The following is a 23,513-nucleotide window of genomic DNA, read 5'->3' as shown; positions in this document are numbered from 1 at the left end:
GAGAGGAGACAGGTTAAATAAGGATTTTTAAGCCTTGAGACAATTGAGACATGGATTCTGTATATGAGCCATTCAAAGGGGAATGGGCAAGCCAAACTATTTAAATGTCTTTGAACAGGGTATGGTAGTAGGTGCAAGGTGCACCAGTTTGTGTCAAGGATTACAATGCTGCTGGGTTTTTTCACTCTCAACAGTTTTCCATGTGTATCAAGAATGGTCCACCACCCAAAGGACATCCAGCTAACTTGACATAACTGTGGGAAGCATTGGAGTCAATGTGGGCCAGCAGCCCTGTGGAATGATTTCTGGGTGGGAGGGCAACTCAATATTAGGAAATTCCTAATGTTTTGTACACTCAGTGTAAATTGACCATTATTACACAATAAGATTGAAAGCTTATCTTACTGGTGTTTTGGATGTATGGTAAACAGCTGATACAACTAGAGCTTAATCAGTATGTGCCCTGTATGTTAGTGTTGGAGTGAGAGAGAGAGATGATAGCATTTCATGGAATAATGATGTTGCAACTCCATCTAGTGGTGATATGGGAAGATGCATAGACTGGCCAAAAGTCATGACAACAGCCAGATCCAGAAGAGACTGGAAGCCATGATACCGACCACAAAAAAAAAATATATATATATATATATATGTACTTCGTTACAGTCTACTATGTTAATTAAGTTGAAATATCACTAAAGCAAATTGATGGGCCAAAGTGGAAAGAGAAAGTTATGATGTAATAGACGCAATATTTAGATGCAATATCTTGTTGTAGGGGTAAATTACATTTCTGGAGGTTTCAGTATGCAAAGGATGGGGTACACTGACCCCTTGTGGGGAAGAATATGGACTCAAAAATCAGAGAGCTGTCTCAGTCCAGCTTTTCAAAAGTTATCTGGATTCTGGCTATTGGATAAGATTAAATTGATAGAAATTGAATGAATAGAACATGACTCCCCATTCAAGTCAGTGACCTGTCCGTTCTATTCATTCTATTTTTATGCATTTAATCCTATCCGACAGGCAAAATCCAGATAACTTGTGAAAAACTGGGCTCTCAACCCAACTGAACACTTATGGGAGACTCTGTAGCGGCGCCTGAGACAACGTTTTCAACCACCATCAACAAAACACATCCATCCCTCTAATAGTGTGCAAGACACTTGTAGAATCTATGACAAGGCGCATTGAAGCTGTTCAGATGGCTCGTGGTGGCCCAACATCCTATTAAGACACTTTGTTGGTGTTTCCTTTATTTTTGCAATTCCTTGTATCCATCTTGGCATTTACATAATCTGGAAATATCAATCACATTCCGTTTTCCCCATCCATTGGCAGCGTGCTTATCCACGCTGTGTGATGCAGAGCCATAGAAAGGCCTATATGTCTATATAACTATAACTATAGCTCTAGTGTGACCTCACTGTGTCGGGTGCGATCAATGTAGTTTCGGTCACTATTCGTGGAGACTGACGAGCCCATAAGACCTAGACATTCAAGACTAGCTGTGATGCAATAGGGTTGTGTAACTTGGCAAAATCTTTAGGGCACCAATTACATTATACTGTAGTCATAAGACCTAATGTCTTACTTAAAGACCCATAAGACCCAATGTCCCAACTTAAAGGCCCAGTGCAGTCAAACTAGATTTGCCTGTGTTTTGTGGGGGGTACATATTTCCACATATATATTTGCACACTGAGGTTGGAATTATGCTCTGAAATTGTGAAAATTAGGATAATGCCCTTTTAGTGTAAGAGCTGTTTGAAAAGACTGCCTGTTTTGGTGGGACAGATTTGGCGCTCCATGGTGACATCACCAGGTGGTAAATTAGTTAATAGACCAATAAGAAAGAGTTCCAAATTTCTCTGCCAACACCAGCTCATTTCCAGTTTTCCACTCCCCACTCAGACCACTCGCAGACAGTCCAAGCAAAATTCTTGCTTGTGAAATTGAACTTAGCTGAGAAGCTATTTTTGTTTGTTTTCAATTAAAATGGTCAAAAACAATCACAGTAGGGTATTTAGTTGATACATTTTTTAAAAAATGGCTGCATTGGACCTTTAAGTAAAAATGCATGGACATGGGTTATCATGACTGAATAGGTGAATGCACGACAGGCTATAGGTGCAATGATTCATTAAAAGTTACAACAGCAGCAGGTCTGCACATTTTGCAACAGTGTTACTGTGTCGACTGTTGTGTTATTCATTGCTTATGAAGGTGCTATTTAAGTCTTAATATACTTATTCTGCAAAGTCAATGATCAACCGCAACCTTTCCGTGGAATCATAAGAAAATTATATTATTTGAAAAAAGTAGACAAGGGCTATATTCCAAAGATGTCAAATATTGTTTTAGAGAGAATATGCTATGTTCATTATCCTGTTGGTTATTGCTACTTGTTGGATAAGCAATGGAAATACAATGGACCTCTCCACTAACAACCAATATAATCTATAGATAGCTTTTGCATTAGGCCTATATAACTGCTGAATACTGACCAAATGTTACTAGGCTTATCAAAATGTATGCAGGCAGAAATATCCCTTAGACATCAGTAGCAGCCCTAATTAGCTAATTGACTCAATCAAGATGATTTTTTAAAACTGCATCGTGGACGAGTCTACTGTAACTGAATGACGGTGATGCTGTGGTGGGATGCTTTAATATCATCTTCATTCATTATGGTCACCAGTATTTTCCAGTAGTTTCTCCGGCGTTACCTCTTCCCAGCTTCAGCAAGAGCATAAGAGATGCCATTCGAAAAGCAAAACAAATGTAATTGAGTGGTCTCTCCAATGGCGCCCTCTCTGCCTTGTTTATAGCGTCTTCGTTTACCACCCTTGCGCGCGCGTGCCGCTGTCGTCAACCAATTCCTGTCTGGAGTGTCTGACCGCCGGTGGGCGAGTGGGGTGTGTCTGCAAGCGGAGAGAGCGTGCGATTCAGACTCCTTGTACACAACACGACTCGAGTGAGAATAAAATGCTGCAAAATCTGAAATTGACACGACTCAGAGTCTAGCAGCAATCTGACACTTTTTTGTTCGCCAGTTCGGGGAGAGACTGCCTGGAACCATGAAGAAATCGAGCCCGGCAAAGCAACAACCACCACCTCCGGCTGAAGTCACAGTGCCAGATAACGAGGTTACTGTGCAACAACTGAACGAGCTGTTGTCAAACAGCAGCGGATTTTACAGTTTACCAACACAGCATTTCAACGAGGTCTTCCCTAGAATATACGTTGGTAACGCGTAAGTCATTTTTATTTGACCAAAATTCAGTGGAATCTGTGCACGATAGTTTATTTTTTCCCCCTTTAAACAAACCGTAACCTACTATATTTATCAGATGACACCGACAGGTAGCCGATTGCTTCATCGTCCCTAGCAACGCATCCCTATCTGTTCAGACATACACGTTCATGGCAATATTGAGCACAGAAAATGTCAGAATAATGTATATCAATATTTGCAGGCTATAGAATGTCATTGTTGACACCCATTAATTAAAACCCTGTTGTAAACGAATATTTTCCAATTTAACAAATTGCAAAATTCCAGAAACAAAGGCTATAGCAACCTACCACCAATAAAAAGTGTTTTAGGATTCAAATGTATTTGACAACTAACAGTATGAAGGGGATTGGTGTTGATATGCAATATCTTCATTCATAATATTTGTCACGAGCATGGAAGGAGGCTGTTCTCTCGCTCAGAATAGATTAAGGAAATAGTGCATTTTCTAGAGGCACATTGCTCTGAGTAGATGACGGAAAAAGTGAATATTCTAGAGGCACATGTTCCCTCTCGAACGTTCGTATTTGAAGGGCGGTACAAAACGCCCGATTTTATTTGAAACGACTCCATTATATTATCGGTACCATCTAGTCCGTGGATGATCTCCCGCGGTTTCATTCAACGCCCCCATTCTATTAGACATTTACATATACAGCAGTGCTGAAATAATCTGGGTTTAAATGTTCGTACGAAACAAATACTCGGATATGGAATTCATACACACAATTTTCTCAAACTGTTGGATTGTGAGTGTCAATGTAGGCTATATTGATGAGGGAACTAGACATTGTGCAGCCTACATGAATGAAGCAGACGAGACAAAAACATTTATTATTATATATTTTTTTAACGAATGCACTCGCTCTTCAATCAGTTTAGTTCCACCTGTGTAAATAATGCTTATGTATGCACACGGGTCCAAAAGGCTCTACTTGGGTTTTCAATATTGTTTCCAATATTGAAACACCTTTTAATTGATAACACCCCTCTACACACCTTCGTCTCTCACTTACCTTTACTCTCTCACTCTCTCACTCACTCTCACTCTCTCACTCACTCACTCTCTCACTCACTCTCACTCTCTCACTCTCAAAGGGGAGTGGAGGGCTAGACCAGTCTCTCATGCTATTCCCTTAACTGGTAGTACCACCCATTAGGTGTCTTTTGAGTACATTTACATTTACATTTAAGTCATTTAGCAGAATCATGCATAATCAGCCATCACTTCTCTTGGGACAGGAAGCTTGTGTGCAACAGGGAGGGGCAATGTAATGCAAGCTTAACAAGAAAATTGCATTTGTTAAAACAATTCTAGTCTGTCTATCTACAGTATGGGTAACAGGGTTGATGTGTTAAGCTCAACCCGCTAACACTTCCACCATAAACCACAGAGGATTGCCAAAAAGAGTAGAACCAGCCCCCCGCTTTTACATTATGATTTGACTAATTTGACTGAATTTAAAAAAAAATTAAATAAACATTTTCATCACGTAACAGGGTTGACCATAAAATGAATTGCTAATCACATGAAATAAATAATAACCTTCAGGAATAACTTTGTCAAAGTAACAAAATAGCTTGGTATTTAAAATAATGTTAAACATTTGGAGAAATGTTGGGGTTAAGTGGGTTAAAATCTTCTTAGAAGTCAGGATGCATAGAAGGACATATCAAAATGCAGAATTTTGGCACATTACCAAGTCTTTATTAAAATAAAAATCTGATTGAAAATATAGAATTTTCAAAGTGTTCTACAGTGCATAAGGTATTCTGAACCCTTGTCTTTTTCAGCCTTATTCTAAAATGGAAAAACTGAAATATGACATTTACATAAGTATTCAGACCCTTTGCTATGAGACTCGAAATTGAGCTCAGGTGCATCCGGTTTCCCATGGATCACTATTGAGATGTTTCTACATCTTGGTTGGAGTTCACCTGTTGTAAATTCAATTGATTGGACATGATTTGGAAAGGCACACACCTGTCTATATAAGGTCCCACAATTGAATGTGCATGTCATAGCAAAAAACCAAGCCATGAGGTCGAAGGAGTTGTCCGTGGAGCGCCGAGACAGGATTGTGTCAAGGCACAGATCTAGGAAAGGGTACCAAAACGTTTCTGCAGCACTGAAGGTCCCCAAGAACACAGTGGCCTCCATCATCCTTAAATAGAAGAAGTTTGGAACAACCAAGGCTCTTGCTAGAGCTGGCCACCCGCCCAAACTTAGCAATTGGGCGATAAGGGCCTTGGTCAGGGAGGTGACCAAGAACCTGATGGTCACTCTGACAGAGCTCTGGTGTTCCTCTGTGGAGATGGGAGAACCTTCCAGAAGGACAACCATCTCTGCAGCACTCCACCAATCAGGCCTTTATAATACAATGCTGAACCTGTTTATTTCTTATTATGGGTTATTGTGTGTAGATTGATGAGGGGAAAAAAAACAAGTTAATCCATTTTAGAATGAGGATGTAACAAAATGTGGAAAAAGTCAGGGGGTCTGAATACTTTCCGAATGCACTGTATACGATCTTACAGTGTTAGGCTTTCACAACGCAAATCAGAGAAACCGATCGTAATTTTGGTGCGCATAGAAAGTCATGAGTGCATTCAGGTGCATATGCCGGGGTGACTTTTCTTCCCAATAAACGAACAGGCTCATTCTGTTCCGAACAACCCAGGGTGTGACGCCATGTCATCTTGTAACTGTACATCAAGCATAGTGATCAGAAATGTTGACACATTATGCCTTGTTTTATGATTTGGAAATGTGAAGTGCACATTTTGGACTCTCTGTGTTTGGCTTGCTTGTATGACGTCAAAGCGGTATATATTATAATCCCCAAAGTTTCATCTTTAAAAATACATAGTCCTCTTAATGTACAGAATTTCCCTCAGGGGGATGGGGAAAAATTCTTGTTGCGTGCGGTGATCAAATTCAGAATGGCTGTCAGTCAAAACCCATACAGCGCTTTGAAGCGCAGAGCCAGAGCTCTGACATCATGAATAGCATGTTACTGTACAGCCACTACTCTGCCATTTTCGACCCTTATACAGGTACGAGTGTTAAGGGCTACAATATCCAAGGCAGGCAAAATGCACTCATTTTGTGGAACGACCCAGCTATAAATGCGATGTGGTTGGTTGACTGTGTACTATGTAATGAGGGTGCCGTGTCTTCCCCACAATTTACAGCCCACCATTCCAGTGAGGTCAGTTCCTAGTAATCCCTTATGCTGTGCGCATGTAGGAGGTGTGTCAGCCCCTATGTATATGTAAAGTCCAGCACACAAACACTACACACACCTAGTCGAGACACTATGAATAAGATGTCATGAATGAAGTCCATGCATGGCGTGTGTTTTACATGTACTTGGGTGAAAGAAATCTACATTGAGGACATGCACAGTAACGTGAATTAGCTCGGTCTTAGTGGCAATATGTCACTTTTTGGGTGACCTGACCAAAATGTACACCAGCTTCAAACAGCTGAAACAACAATATGGAAAATATATTTCACTGCGGTTTAGATTGTACAATGATTCTCTACACTATACCAGCTTATTTTGTCACATAAACTGAAATTAGGCAAACTATTTGAGTTTTAGTAACCAGGACATGGAGGAGCAATTTCTGAATAGTGCAACTTTAATATACAGAATTTGACAATCAATAATAGATTGTATAGTTTTCCTTTACCCATGTACAGGAAACTCCTAAGTCTCTCCCTCTTGTCTAATGATATCCATCACTTGGCTGCAGTCATTGCCAAGAGAGCATTAAGAGGGTGAGCTGGATAGAAAGCAAGCACATTATCTCAGTGTTACAACAAAATCAATTTGAATGTGCCACTCTCTCGGGCCAAGAGACAACTGACACATTGACAAGACCTCTTGTCTTCGACTAAGTTTACACAATGGTCATGTTCTAAGTGGTTAAATGTCGTCCGGGTTTTTTACCTTTATTTTGATACGCGTAAAGAAGACCCTTAGATATTGGAGACCGCACAGTAAATAGAATGTGTATATCCTTTCTGCTTACAGTACATCTCATGACAAGATATTTCACTGCCATATTCATTGTATTTGTGAGAGAACAACCGATGCTTAAAATAGACCTCATGTCTTGAAGGGCATCATCGTCCAAAGTAGAGTAAAGGGTTTATGGCAGAGGTACCAGGAAGATGTATGGATTGCCTATTGATTAGGGTCGACACACTGACCACTCACACCACTGTCTGTTCCACAGGAACCAGTGGCTTCTCACATGTTCTATGTTGAAGGTCAGCCAGAGAAGGGGTGTATTCATTACAGAAACGGTTTACCGTTTCTAAGAACCAAGCGGAATCAACCAGGGCAAACGTAATGTAACGAAACTGAATTTGTCCAATGGAAACAATGGTCTGCTAAATGACTTAAATGTAAATGTAAAATGTAATGAAACAGACTACACATTTTGCAACAGAATCTGTGTGATGATTAGACCACTGTTGCCACATAGCTCAAGCTGATAAGTAGCTGGCTGCTGTTAATTTAAAACAATGGACAGACAAACACACACACACACACACACACACACACACACACACACACACACACACACACACACACACACACACACACTGTCATGTCCATTAAGTCTGAGGGGGCAGATTGATAAATTTTCACACAAAAAAAAACAATATATGTGTTATAGAAGATATTGATCATTTTAACCTATAATTGTCATTATTTAATTATGAGTTAAGTTTCATTGTACATGTGGGATCTTGACACAAATGCTCGTAATATTAGCCAACAGATCTCTGTTAGCTTCTAAAACTATCATGTTAAAACACTCCCTGCTTGAAAAGTCTAGTAGGCTCGTAACACAAACTTGAGTAGTGAGTTGCTCTCTGAAAAAAAACACCATCCATGGAACCCGGACGTTGACGGGAGCCATGATGTAAGGTGTGCTAAAATGCTTTCGTCGACGCCCACTCAGGCTTTAATATAAAAGCGCTGGGCAGCCCCTGGTTGATGGCACACTTTGGCTCTTTGTAAAGGCTTATATTAATAATGGATAGACTGGGACTGCAGAGAGGAGGAGTATGAGTGGAGGACATGTACACATACACACACACACACACAAGCAGGTATGCACACATGCGGGCAGGCACTGGTGTACACACTCACATTCAGACGCACGTACGCATAGATGCTCAAGTAATATTGGCTATATCTGTAGACTCAGGAGCTTATATGTACATACTCTGAAACGCATACATGCACTGTACACATGCTCAATGTGACACACACACACCTTCCTCTCACACAGTCATCGTCATTACAGGAGAAATATGACCGCAATCTTCCATGGCTCCACCAAGATAGACAAAGCCTCACAGCAGGAAGAGCGAGAGAGAGAAGAAAAAAGGGTAGACACAGTAGGGAGAGAGATGGATAGACACAGTGGGGAGAGAAAAAGCGAGAGAGCGCAAGGGGGAGAGCGAGAGGGTGTGTGTGTGAGTTATGGGTCTCTGTGGGCAGATCTGAGCGGCTGAGCCCCATGTACAGAAGCCATCGCTCCAGCACCTCGGAGGAGCCTTGGCCTACAGGCAGGCAGACAGATGGGCTGCCTCATCCCCAGTCATAAAGAAAGATGGTGGCAGACTGGATCTTTATTAGTCAGCCCGGCAGCGTGAGGCAGCGTGGGTGTGTTGACCCCCTGTCTCAGGGGACCCATCCAGGGTCACTCAGCCTCTCCACACCCCTGCCTGGAGCCGGATGATATGCTTATCCAACTGTAGAGCACTCGGGGGCGAGATGATGTAGAGCAGAGTAAGTACAATTAACAGAAACTGTATTCAGGTAGGTAGGTAGGTAGGTAGGTAGGTAGGTAGGTACAGTGCCTTCAGAGAGTATTCACAGCCCTTGACTTTTTCTACATTTTGTTGTTACAAAGTGGGATTAAAATTGATTTATTTGTCATTTTTTTGTCAGCGATCTACACAAAATACTCTGAAAGTGTAAGAAAAATGTGAACGTTGGTAAAAAATATATATATACAGTACCAGTCAAAAGTTTGGACACACCTACTCATTCAATGGTTTTTCTTTATTTTTACATTTTTCTACATTGTAGAATAATAGTGAAGACATCAAAACTATGAAATACCACATATGGAATCATGTAGTAACCAAAAAAGTGTTAAACAAATCAAAATATATTTGAGATTCTTCAAATAGCCACCCCTGGCCTTGATGACAGCTTTGCACATGCTTGGCATTCTCTCAACCAGCTTCACCTGGAATGCTTTTCCAACAGTCTTGAAGGAGTTCCCACATATGCTGAGCACTTGTTGGCTGCTTTTCCTGCAGTCCAACTCATCCCAAACCATCTCAATTGGGTTGAGGTTGGGTGATTTGTGGATTGCCAGGTTATCTGATGCAGCACTCCATCACTCTTTAAGCTAAGCATCAGCTCTCAGAGCAGCTCACAGATCACTGCACCTGTACGTAGCCAATCTGTAAATAGCCCACCCAACTACCTCATCAACATATTATTTATTTTTGTGCCTTTGCTCCCCAGTACTGCTACTTGCACACTCATCTTCTGCACATCTATCACCCCAGTGTTTAATTTGCCATACTGTAATAATTTTGCCACTATGGCCTATTTATTGCCTCACCCCCCCCTTATCCTACCTCATTTGCACACACTGTATATAGACTTTCTCTATTGTATTATTGACTGTGTATGTTTGTCGTTTGTGTCGCACTGCTTTGCTTTATCTTGGCCAGGTCGCAGTTGTAAATGAGAACTTGTTCTCAACTAGCCTACCTGGTTAAATAAAGGTAAAATAAAAAAAACTCTCCTTCTTGGTCAAATAGTCCTTACACAGCCTGGAGGTGTGTTGCGTCATTGTCCTGTTGAAAAACAAATGATAGTCCCACTAAGTGCCACTCAGGTGGGATGGTGTATCGCTGCAGAATGCTGTGGTAGCCATGCTGATTAAGTGTGCCTTGAATTCTAAATAAATCACAGACTGTGTCACCAGCAAAATACCATCACACCTCCTCCTCCATGCTTCACAGTGGGAACAACACATGCTGAGGTCCTCCGTTCACCTACTCTGCATCTCACAAAGACACCGGTTGAAACCAAAAATCTCAAATTTGGACTCATCAGACCTAAGGACAGATTTCAACCGGTCTAATATCAATTGCTTGTATTTCTTGGACCAAGCAAGGCTCTTCTTATTATTGGTGTTCTTTAGTAGTGGTTTCTTTTCAGCAATTCAACGCAAGGCCTGATTCACACAGTCTCCTCTGAACAATTGATGTTGAGATGTCTGTTACTTTAACTCTGAAGCATTTATTTGGGCTTCAATTTCTGAGGCTGGTAACTAATGAACTTATCCTCTGCAGCAGAAGTAACTGGGTCTTCCTTTCATGTGGTGGTCCTCATAAGAACCAGTTTCATCATAGCGCTTGATGGTTTTTCCGACTGCACTTGAAGAAACATTCAAAGTTCTTGACATTTTCCGGATTGACCGACCTTCATGTCTCTAAGAATTATCTGAGCTGTTCTTATCCTAATATGAACTTGGTCTTTTACCAAATAGGGCTATCTTCTGTAATACACCCCTACTTTGTCACAACACAACTGATTGGCTCAAATGCATTAAGAAGAAAATACATTCCACAAATTAACTTTTTTTAAAGGCACATCTGTTTAATTTAAACGCATTCCAGGTGACTACCTCATGAAGCTGGTTCAGAGAATGCAAAGGGGGACTCCTTTGAAGAATCTCAAATACACAAATCCAAATATATTTTATAACCCTTTTTTGGTTACTACTTCCATATGTGTTATTTCATAGTTTTTATATCTTTACTATTATTCTACAATGTAAAGAAAAAACATTGCATGAGTAGGTGTGGTGTGTGTGTGTCTAATATATACCTACAAATATATGGGGGATTGGAAATGATGCTCACAATTACATTGAGGGAAGCCACAGTCTATCGGCAATATAAAAAATATATATGTATCAAAAAACTGTCACTCGGCCACTTAGGAACATTCACTATCTTCTCATTATCTTCGGTTATTGTCCTACTGAAGGTAAATTAATCTCCCGGTGTCTTAGAGGAAAACAGACCGAACCAGATTTTCCTCTATGAATTTCTGTCCAAGCTTCCTTATTTTCGCTCTGTTAATTAGGCTGGTATTGTCGAGTAACTACAATGTTGTTGATCCATCCTCAGTTTTGTCCTATCGCAGCTATTAAGCTCTGTAACTGTTTTGAAGTAATCATTGACCTCATGGTGAAATCCCTGAGTGGTTTCCTTCCTCTTCGGCAACTGAGTTAGGAAGGACGCCAATATCTTAGTGGTGACTGGGTATACTGATACACCATCCAAAGTGTAATTAATAACTACACCATGCTCAAAGGGATATTCAATGTCTGCTTTTTTTTTAACCCATCTACCAATAGGTGCTCATCTTTGCAAGGCATTGGGAAAAACTCTCTGGTCTTTGTAGTTAAATCTGTTTTTGAAATTCATTGCTCAACTAAGGGACCTTACAATTATCTGTACGTGTTGGGTACAGATATGAAGTAACATTATTTGTGAATGATGAACTATTATGGCACACAGAGTCTATGCAACTTATTATGTGACTTGTTAAGCACATGTTTACTCCTGAACTTATTTAGGCTTGTCATAACAAAGGGCTTAGAATACTTATTGACTCAAGACATTTCAGCTTTTCATTTTTATTAATTTGTTTAAAAAAATGTAATAAAACATCATTCCACTTTGACATTATGGAGTATTGTGTGTGTGTGTAGACCAGAGACCAAAAACACTCCATTTTAAATTCCAGCTTTTACACAACAAAGTGTGGAAAAAGTAAAGAGGTGAGAATACTTTCTGAAGGCACTGTATATACCCAGTGATATGAGTATCTGGAAGGTGGCTCTAGTTTAAATACCAGGTAGGGTGTCTGAACTGATAACTGGAGAGATAATGGTTTCAGGTCATAGCTACCATCCTGTCCTACCCAATATTTTTTGTTTTGTTTGGGGGTGTATTTTCTGTCAGGTTTGAATTTGTACCCTTGATCATGTGATAAATCTGTGCCCCATAGTGGCCATGAGTTGAAACTAAACTGCAATAGTGCAATAGGGAAACGCATGAATAAAACTGGAGAAGGAAGGGAGCAGAGATGGAGGAGAGCAGAAAGAGATGTATAGTTGTCTGGAAGTTGAGTAGATGGAGATGCAGTCACTGGAGTGGAGCTGGCTGAGTATGGAGTGCTCTAGCCTCTCTTCTCTTCCTGGCCTTGTCTGAAATCTGTCTTTCCTATTACTTACTAAAATGACATGCTGTGTACTATTCATTCTACATTCTATTTAGAATGTACTGTTTAGTAAAAACGTATGCAGTAAGCAACAAACATGCTACTCAAACATGCTGAGAAGACGTCATCTTATGCGCAATTCCCCACAATTTTGTTTATTTTTGTAGAGCACGTCCCATATTCTGATTATCAGCTGTTGTCAAACACACTGGAGTGTAAAAAGACGATTATCTTCCTTAATAGTGTGCTGTGAATTCTACTTGATGAAAAGCCGAAATGAGTATGACATCCTGGCATTTTGGACACGACCCCTCTATCCTTCATTTTGTCTCTGGCCCTATCTGTATCTCTCTTTCTCTCTCCTCTCCCCCTCTGCACTCTCTTTTTCCTCTCCCCATATAGTTTTTATTTTCTTTCCTTTCTTTCCTTTCTTTCTTTCCTTTCTTTCGTTTTCTTTTTATTTATCTTTTCATTTTTTTTTTTTTTTTCATTTTTGAAATTTATTTTTCTTTTCATATCTTCTTTTTTCTTTTCTTCTTTGATCTTTTTTTCATTTATTTTATTTTCTTTCTTTTTTTCTTTCTCCCTCTTTTCTTTCCACCTCCCTTGGCCCATGGCTTTCTGTCTTCCCCTGGGCAGCACCCAAGATATCCTTTTCCTTGGCATGTCTCCATTGTTCCGGACGTTCCCCTGTCCCCTGGGGGGGCACTAACATAGGCAGACATCTCCACTGTCTAAAAGCGGCTCCACCATTTATTCCGTTCAAGCTCCAACCAGCCATGGCAGAGCAAGGCCACGTCGACAGCTAGGTCTGAGACCGGGCTAGATGGGGTAGCCTGTGTTGGGTGCGAAAATCGACATGCAGTAAAACCCATTCAACACAATTTTCACAACAATGAGCTAAGAGTGCTGTGGCAGCTCTGAACATTTAGGGTGACGAGCTGGAGAGGCGTTGAGATGGTGTTAGGACAATGGCTTGAATAGCAGGTTGGGACAACTTTGGACTGTAGTTTTAAAACAGTCAGCTGCTAAAACTTGGTTTTGTGGAACCTTGTACATTGTGATGTTTAGTTTGACAGCCATTGCTTATTTACTCTAACTTGTCTTGAGTAGCTACTCTACAAAGCTGATAATAGTGACTGGAAGCCACTGTTCTCAGATGTGTCCCATTCGTAATCAATGTCTGATGTCTACCTCATAGAAATATCTATTTCTATGGTCTACCTCCCCAGGTTTGTGGGCCAGAATCTGATGCGTCTGCAGAAGCTGGGCGTGACCCACATCCTGAACGCGGCGGAGGGCAACTCCTTCATGCACGTCAACACCAACGCAGAGTTCTATGCTGGCTCGGGCATCACCTACCACGGCATCCAGGCCAACGACAAGCCTCAGTTCAACCTCAGTACATTTTTTGAGGAGGGGGCAGACTTCATTGAGAAGGCTCTGGCACACAACAATGGCAAAGGTGAGACTGATTACTCTGGGTTCTCTTTTACCACAGGAGGCTGGCGAGGGGAGGACGGCTCATAGTAAATGATGGAATGGAAGGGTATCAAACGGATGGAAACCATGTTCCGTTCCAGCCATTACCGCCTGTTGTTACTGAGCTGTTTGTTCGACTAAGTGACAATCCGTTTGGCATTCCATAGTGATGTACATTGAAGAGGCCCAGTTCAATTGACTTCAGGACATGGTTGACTGAGGTGAATTGATATGCCTTTAGCATTGGTCTCCATGCGGTCTCTGTCTCTCTTCTACAGTAGGTTGTCTGATGTAAAGAATTGGGGAGCTTTATTTTAAGGTACTGTTTCTACAGGTATATACTTTGTATACGTTATTGTGTATTTACTATTTCACCATGTAATTTAGAAGCCAAATACCTGATTTATTTCTGTACTGTAAAATAGAGCGCCAATCGGCCCTTATTGGTCAAAGAGCAGTATGGTGTTTCCCCTCAGTTTATTTATTTTTTCTCATTTCAAAATATTTGTTCCCCTGGTTAAACCGCTTGTTGCTCCAAGTCTGTTATGAGAAGAGGAGTAACAGAAACGGTCCTTCAGGGTATAACATGTTTAATGATGCATTCTCTGTCACCCGGTAAGAGATATTGCTGTAAACGGTTTCTCAGGCTAGTCCTATTGCACATTGCTATATCATCGGATGTTTCGATTGGCTAAATGTGGTGAGAACATTTGCGGTGATCATAGATGGATCTATTGTACCAAACCAGACACTCCACATTTTTCCAGAGAGAGCAAGCACAGACACTGGTTTGGCACACATCATTTTTCCTTTGCGCTGTGTTCCAGTAAAATATGCTTAGAAGATGTCACTTCAAGAGGGCCATTTTGATGTGATAAATTACCATGACACTGTTTGAAACCTTGCATTGAACAGCACATTGAATGCGTTTGACAGTACTATTTAAAATATGTGTCGGAGATTTGTAACAGAGCACCAACCAAGACAAAACAAAGGGAAATCTAGCAGGGAAGCCGAACAACAAAAGATAAAGGGAGTGCCATTCTCTTCAACCAAACCCCTCTAACTCATACCAGCCTCTGTAGACCGAAAGAACAAGAACAGCCATCTATCTCTGACTACAACTCTGGCTCCTCTCTCCCAAAACATTACTGGGGTGTTGACATACCCTCAGGGCCTATTTAATTGGAGCCCTGAACCCTGTGTTTTATGGCATTGATTTAATGTAATCTTTGACACAGCGGAACAATTATAAAGCGTCTTAATTCCCGAGCAATTTGGCAGCAGCAGCGTCTACACCCCAGTCAATCACAGTGGCTACAGTAGGAGAGGAGGAGGACACTTATCTTTCCAACAAGCCGGAACACCAGCTCACTCTGGTGGATATAGTGTCTTGCTGTAACCTTGATCAGTGACATTTTGTGACCCCCTGCCGAGCTGTGGAAAGGTGTGTGTGTGTGTGTGTGTGTGTGTGTGTGTGTGTGTGTGTGTGTGAAGCGATGAGCAGCTGATTCCGTGTGTGTGTTCTGAGCGTCTACAGTCAGCCCTGGATTGATTGGCGAGAGGCATGGTGATTGGGGATTGGACAGAGGTCACTTAAATGGTAAGAGCCCCGAGACGCTGGGAGCGGTGTCAGGTTTCAAACACTGCAGAGTCGGCATATCGGAATTGAGCACGAGCAGATTGGCTTCTCAGTGAAGTTGGCACCGTATTCCTCCTGGGGAGTAGGGAGGTCGATAATAAATACATGAGTTGAGGAGTGGGATGTTGAGTGTATTTATGCACACACAAATGCATGCGTAGTTTACATATCCATTGTGTCCATTCCTTCAAGACCACTGATCTGAAAGCATTTGATGGGTTTAGTGGAACACTATCCAGTCCTCTCAACTATTAGTGTTCATGAAGGAGTTGAGTCAAGGGGGCCATTGAGGAGAATTGGGATGTAGCCCTAAGTGTCTGTCTGTGTCCATCAGGGAAGGTGTACGTCCACTGCCGAGAGGGCTACAGCCGCTCGCCCACCATTGTCATCGCTTACCTCATGCTGCGCCACAACCTGGACGCCCGGGTAGCGGTTGCCACGGTGAGGCTGAAGAGAGAGATCGGCCCCAATGACGGCTTTCTGCGCCAGCTGTGCCAACTCAACGAGAAGCTGGCAAAAGAGGGCAAGTTGAATGGGGTGATGCCAGTCGTGGCTGCCAGGTTAAAGACAAAGTAAGAGAGGGAGAGAGAGACCCAAACCCTCCTATTCTGCGTTCCATAGGAGACAACCTGACTCAATCCACCCTGACCGCCAAACGTCTCACACACATGCACATACATGTAACATGCATGCACTGTACATACATAGTGACAGTCACACAATAACTCTCTCACACAAACTCTCCTATCTGTCATGCTGCCGTCCTCTTTCTCACCTTCTCTCTGTCTCTCGCTCTCTGTCTCTCGCTCTCTGTCTCTCGCTCTCTGTCTCTCGCTCTCTGTCTCTCGCTCTCTGTCTCTCGCTCTCTGTCTTTCGCCCTCTGTCTCTCGCTCTGCTGGTCTCCTTGGGTACATTTGTCTAAACCCCAGCCTGTTCCGATAGTGGGGGAAGTATGTTAGGCCAAGGGGTGTGGAAAAGAGGGTACCTGGGGCATGCAGGCATCCATCTAACCATGGCTCAGTGCTTTCCAGTTTACTCTGTCACCCATCTTCTCTCTGTAGATTCCATAAGCATACGTCCCACTGCTGGCACACACAGCCCCAAAGTTTTGACTTGACCAATGAAGCATTCCGTAGACCATATGTTTAAAACACTGAACATTTCTCTCCGTGTTCCACTTGGAGCTCTGAGGTCGGAAGAGAGTCGGAAGAGTACAAATAATATATTATAGCACAATCATTAAACAGAATCCCACTGCCGGGACTGTCGGACTACAATGATGTCATGACCCCAACAAAATGATCTCTGACCAGTCTGGAATGTTTTGGGACATTTAGACTATTCCTGATTGGGTGTGACAATGAAGCACCCTGACATCACACAAGGAAGTGCCGTGGGTAGTGTTGGGTGGGCTAATTTGGTGTATAAAAAAAAAAACATTCCATAGAGACTGGCTCCCCAAGATGTCATACACACACACACACACACACACACACACACACACACACACACACACACACACCCATCATGTCTAAGTAGAAGCAAGCAACACACACAGACACACACACACACACAGACAGCCATGATGTGTGTGTGTGTGTTGCTGCTTGCTTCTACTTAGACATGATGTGTGTGTGTGTAAGTAGAAGCAAGCAGCAACACACACACACCTCATGTCTAAGTAGAAGCAAGCAGCAACACACTTTCTTTATGTGCATTTACAGGGATGGAACCTATTTACAAAGGAAAACGCACTTACCATGCCAGACAGGTACCCACTGCCAATTCCAAAGTGCACATCCGTCGTTGTGTCCATCCCATAGATATACAGCTCCACTGTCAATCAATGCCAGAATTGCCCGTTATATGTCAACTGCCTTGAACCAATATGTGCATACTAATGTTATGCCAATTTGGAAGTGAACACCCAAGGCTTTTCTGTTTGTCTGTATTAGTACATTGCAGGATACTGTATGTCTCAATGCCCTGCCATCCTATTGAAGTATATATTTAAGCTATAATGCATGAGGGGGTGTGGTATATGGCCAATATACCACGGCTACGGGATGTTCTTTCGCACAACGCAACCCAGAGTGCCTGGATAAAGCCCTTAGCCGTGGTATATTGGCCATATAACACAAACCCCCTAGGTGCTTTATTGCTATTATAAACTGGTTACAAACGTAATTAGATCAGTCAAAATAAATGTGGTATATATCAAACCAGCCAGTTTATAATATATGATCACAACCAAGAGAGAAACGTCTCAGAAATGATTATAACCGGTGTTGCACATACAGCTGCACATGAATTGAGATGAATTGTGGAAGGCTCTACAGCTTTCTGAAACAATTTCTGTCTTTACATTCGAATCAATGGAAAGACCAAAGGCTCCAGGCAAGCTCACAAGACATCTAACCCTGGGGGGGGGTTTAACCCCTCAAATGTCCCTGTTGCATCCGGAGTTGTCTTTGACTAAACTTCATGGTCAAGTGTGATAGACAGTCACTGGATCCAGCCCCACTAGCAGGGACAGCGAGTCCTAAGTCCTAACGAACCATCATCACTCCATTTTGGAAACGATGTACTAAAGAGGGGTCTAGCACAGCCACGGTTAGTTACGGTTAGTTCACCCGGTTCTTCCCATGTGTCAAATCCGATAGAGCTCAGTCGCTCAGCATAGAGGCCTACGGGCTTATTGGTGCATCCATGGGTGGAATGAATAGAAGTGGAAATAGTTATCTCTGTCTGAGAAATTGAACTCTGAAAACGAGGTTACGTTATGTCATACGGCACCATCTATTCCTCATTTTATACATCTATATACATAGAAATATTATACATGTATATACATATTTAAGCATTGACATATATGAATGTAGAGCAATGTGTCTATAATGTGTAAGTATCGTTAGTACATGTGTATATCACTGTAGCACTTATACTGTAGTTCTTATGTCAACATTAGATCACTCAGCCCTCTACTAACTCTTCTACATTCCTCCTATATTCCAATATCTGTATTTAAAGATGCCTTCATGCTTTTTCCTCTGCGTTCTGTTGGGGATATACATGGAGATCAATGGAGGGATTGTAGATCTATTTTTATTCGAATCTATTGATTCTGTGACTCATGCTGATGACTGATGGGATGTTCTCTCTGACTCGGATGCTCTATGCTGTGACCCCAACTTAACTTATCATTGACAAGTCAACGAGGAGGCTGGTGGGAGGAGCACTATGAGCACGGGCTCATTGTAATGGTTGGAATGGAATGGTATCAAACATATGGAGATCCATTGGTTCCATTCCAGCCATTACAATGAGTCCGTCCTCTTATAGCAACAGCCTCCTCTGTCACACTACTATTTATAAGCACCATCACAAGCATTTTTTCCCCCCCCTAGTTAATCCATTTTAAAAACAGAACGATATTCCGGAAGGATCTCTATAACATTCCTGTATGATCTGGAGACCAACCTAACCCACTGTAGTTACTGAGAACCTTTTGTGCCGTCAACGCAGACGGATTTCCTGCGCCAAGCAGCCTATAGTAGCTGTTCATGACTGGCTTTGTTTTCTCTGTCCTTCTATCAGGCCAATATACCATGAGGCTGTTTTCCTACTGCCCAACAATAGACAACAAGACACTGTTGGTGGCATTTTTTTTTTTTAAATGGGAGGGGGTCATTCATTGATTACAAATGAAAGGTTCAGCTATTTAACCCATTTGGAGAATTTTGGTGTATTGTTTTAAGATGAGGGTTATTATTTATTTGTTTCAACATTTTAACTGCCTACAGCCTAGCGATAGTCCTTTTTTTTTTTAGTATTTGCTTTACCACAAATTAGGTTAAAGGGTTAACTTTATAACATGCATAAGGGGTTGTAAAATACATTGAACCAAATCCATAGATCAGCATCAAACACACCCATCTGTTAATGTGTTGATGGATAGGGGAAACAGTGTCCCCTGCTGTTTCAAATGTTTTTGCACAATTTATTAAATAATGGTAATGCCGTTAAGCTGACACTTTATTTGCCAATTATCGTTACTCCTGGTTTCTGCTGTGTCTATTATACAGTTGAGATTATTGTAAAACATGGACTGAAGTGGGACAATTTTTCTTGTCTATTTTTGAATGATATGTCATTGATGTACTGCAGGGGGAGGCAACCCTGGTCCTCGAGTGCTGCAGGCACGTTATGTTTTGGATTTACCAACCTGAGAGACCAGGTGTGTTGAATTTAGGTAATCACTGAACTGATCAATTAGGCCTGTTGGCCAGGTGTGGTGCCTTGTTGGAACAAAATCCTGCAGTACCTGCGGCCCTCCAAGATAAGGGTTGCCTAACCCTGACGTACTGTATATTCACTCTTGAATATAATATACTATTGAATTGTCAATGTATTAATGTTACAACATTTCTGTGCTTATGGGTTTGCTATGTGTTGTAATGTCAGGAATGGGAAATGTGATATTCCTCATCTATATGAGGGATATTTCCAGTCACCTCAAATAATTGGCACCCTTGATAAAGATGCTCAAACATTTTGAAATGATTGTATGATCTGAGTAAGTAAGAGTCATTTTTAACTAAAATAATTACAACAAAAAGTATTTTAAAAAAGAGCCATCTGACCATAGAACCGGTTTTAATCTACATGCCAATTCCGTTTAGCAAGCTCATACTGTACCTAGTGTAAAATATGGTGGTGGATCTTTGATGTTATGGGGCTATTTTGCTTCCACTGGTCCTGGGTCATCATGAACCTTACCCATTACCAGGACATTTTAGCCCACAATATTGTTGCTTCTACCAGAAGGCTGTGGATCTTCCAGCAAGACAATAACCCCAAGCACACATCAAAATAGTTAATTGACCACAATATCAACATTTTGCAATGGCCATCTGTCTCCAGACTTGAACCCCATTGAAAACCTGTGGTTTGAATTGAGGAGGGCAGTTCATAAGAGCAGGGGAAGGATATCAAGGATCTGGAAAGACTCTGTATGGAGGAATGGTCTCAGATCCCTCCCAACATGTGTTCTCCAATGTCATAAAACATGTTAGAAAAAAACTTAGTGTTGTAATCCTCGCAGGGGGAGGGTGCTGGAGTAATGAAAACAGGGGCGCTAATCATTTTGACATATCTTTTAGATTACTTGTTAATAAACAAAATCTCTTTCTCTGACCAATTGTTAGTATAATATAATTTCCCTGATGTTTTGAGCATACAATAAATATCAGTATTTGATATATATTTTTTTTGTTGCTCATCTTTATCACTGGTGCTAATAAGTTTGGAGGTGTGTTACAGTAACTGCACTCTGGCCATTGCGAGTCACTGCATTTTACCATAACGAAAGGTATTTAATCAGCCCTATAGTAATGTAATATCCTTGTGTGTTCAAGTATGCTGTTTGTAAAGAGAAAATGAAATAATGGGTATGATTTTGTTAATGTGCATTTCAATGATCACCGTGTGTGTGTGTGTGGTGTTACCCACTGGGCACAGACGTCAGTTTAACGTCTAGTTTTGATTTACATTTGGTTGAGTTGTCAACGAACGTGAATTCAACAACAAATGTCACCATGTCATTGGATTTAGGTTAAAAGTCAAGTGGAAACTAAATTAAATTCCCTTAATTTTATTTATTTATTTTTTAAATCCAATCAGTTTTCCACGTCATCACAGATTTTTGGAGAATTTATTCAACCAGTTTTTGCCCAGTGGGTAGTTTGTCTCATACTTTGATTATTTTGCTGTACTAATAAATGCTGCTCTTTTTATTATTGTTATAAACACTCAACAGTTAATATGCCGACGCCGCCTTCCCCAAGTCTCCCTTCACTTTCACTGAAATGTCTTCCATGTTTACCTTCAGATAGACATAAAGGTGATTGATATCTTAAGGTTAAAGGTCACTGATATATTTTTCCTACTCCGTTGCCATTGTGGCCCCCTCCATTACGTTCCCTACAGGCGTTAAAGAGTAGCATGAGAGTTAGCACAAATTACCCCACACTGCCTGGCTTCCACAGCCCAGTTATCCTCGCACGTTCTCACAATGTTGCATTCATGTTTTATTAATGTCACTGAGGATTTCCACTATCAACAATATTTGGTTGTTTTGTGTTGGGTTCATTCCGATCTGTCCCTTTTCACACTAACAGTAGTGGGCACTGCCTGGAGATGGAACAGGATACGCATCACAGGAAATGCATTATGACATTAATGACACAGAATCCCACCCAAAAGCCTTACACTGAAGATCGAATCAATCTCTATATTTTAGTTCTGTGTACTTACTTCACACAGTATGGAAGGACGGCTCCCTTGCAGACGGAGATGACGCTGTTTGTTGAAGTGCACTTGGTTTTAAATTGTAATGTTATTTTTTCTTACCTTGAAAAGTCGACTCTTTCTTGTGTTAAACAATAAATGGCTAAGATGTTAACCTTGTTTTGGTTCATGGCTCATTTTTATAGGTTGCTGTATAATGATATACAGTATATATTTTTTTCTCTCCACAAAGAAACCCCAGTTGAACTATATCAAGACAGAATATCTTTAGATATTCTGTCTCCATTTCATGTCTTTGCTATTTTCTCTGTGATTTCAGTCAAATCAATTACCTTGTAAACATGCTAAAATATACTGTATTTTATGGCCATCATTGAAAAATACTATATAACTCATAATTTCATGTTTTCCTGGTAGAGCGGATCCAAGTAGATCCATGCATGAGAACGACTCATTTTGGTGTGGCTTGCATGACAATACCCTATTTACTGGAGCATTTTCCATCATATGCTGCTGTAAGCTATCCCATCCTTTGCCTTTATGGGCCCTTGATTACCAAAGCAGAGAAGAATGCATTTAGGAAAACAGAGAACACAATAGCTCCAAATCACTCGAGGCCTCAAATTCAACTCTGGGCCTTGAAGCCAGTTCCAATGCTTTTACTATTCCCCTCTAACCAGGGATCGATTTTTAGATCTGGGACACCAGGTGGGTGCAATTAATTATCAGGTAGAACAGAGAATCAGCAGGCTCAAGACCTCGTAGGGTTAGAGTTGAATAACCCTGCACTAGAGTATACGCAGCAGAGACAACACCACGACCATCCACGTGATTTGACCTGGGCCGAGACTGGATCAAACCAAGCAAAAAACAATTTGGTGGCCAAATGAAAATGCTGATCAAACCGAATACGCATTTTCAAAGGCCCTAAGAAGTGCTTACTTGAGAGCTACTTTGGAATATTTTATGATCGGGCTTTGGTGTTTTTAGCCATGGAAAATAGACTACATTCCTCACTCTAAAACCCTTCTAGCTCGGCAATAAAGTAGTCATAGTTGTCAGCCCTGTATCGCTGACACGTTAGACGGGAGCAATATAGCACACTACCCTAGTGCATTATTTTACTGGCTCAGTCTGTTCCACGCTTCAGCTAAATGAACTTTGGACAACAATGAACACACTGCTGTGTTTCTCCAGTGCAACAGCTGTGATACACATTTCTACTGGAGAGTTCTTTGTGATAAACCTGTCAATCCAGTGTTGGCACTATGAAGAACCAGCACAGCTTGCCACGTTGGTGAGGTGACACTGGCCCAATGTGACTTCCTCTCTTCAATTCTGATCTCTCTTTCACTAATTCGTCTGTTTGTCTTTTGGCCAATCACATCAGATCTATTCAGAGCTGATCTGACTGGTCACAGACTAATTAGTG

The 23,513-nt window shown here is 41.3% G+C and overlaps 1 protein-coding gene across 2 annotated transcripts; it reads left to right on the top strand.

Moving 5' to 3' along the window:
- Positions 1 to 2,668: 2,668 nt before the first annotated feature.
- On the top strand, positions 2,669 to 22,240 carry LOC118367169 (dual specificity protein phosphatase 3-like). Of its 2 annotated transcripts, XM_035750280.2 has the most exons (4): positions 2,669 to 2,977; positions 3,057 to 3,256; positions 13,881 to 14,113; positions 16,107 to 22,240. In XM_035750280.2, the coding sequence occupies exons 2-4, from the start codon at positions 3,081 to 3,083 to the stop codon at positions 16,346 to 16,348; spliced, it is 651 nt and encodes a 216-aa protein (XP_035606173.1). In that variant the 5' UTR covers positions 2,669 to 2,977; positions 3,057 to 3,080; the 3' UTR covers positions 16,349 to 22,240. The 2 variants fall into 2 exon arrangements, with proteins under 2 accessions (XP_035606173.1, XP_052346368.1); XM_052490408.1 differs by having other exon boundaries at positions 2,669 to 3,256.
- Positions 22,241 to 23,513: the final 1,273 nt, after the last annotated feature.

This window comes from Oncorhynchus keta, chromosome 3, assembly GCF_023373465.1.
Source record: "Oncorhynchus keta strain PuntledgeMale-10-30-2019 chromosome 3, Oket_V2, whole genome shotgun sequence".
Classification (NCBI taxonomy): domain Eukaryota; kingdom Metazoa; phylum Chordata; class Actinopteri; order Salmoniformes; family Salmonidae; genus Oncorhynchus; species Oncorhynchus keta.
This window is presented reverse-complemented; position numbering and strand designations above follow the sequence as displayed.

Excerpts from the sequence above, each read along its gene's own strand:
- LOC118367169 (XM_035750280.2), top strand. The coding sequence starts at position 3,081 with ATGAAGAAATCGAGCCCGGCAAAGCAACAACCACCACCTCCGGCTGAA. Across the intron at positions 3,257-13,880 it reads AGAATATACGTTGGTAACGC|GTTTGTGGGCCAGAATCTGA; the intron begins GTAAGTCATTTT and ends CTACCTCCCCAG. Across the intron at positions 14,114-16,106 it reads GGCACACAACAATGGCAAAG|GGAAGGTGTACGTCCACTGC; the intron begins GTGAGACTGATT and ends TGTGTCCATCAG.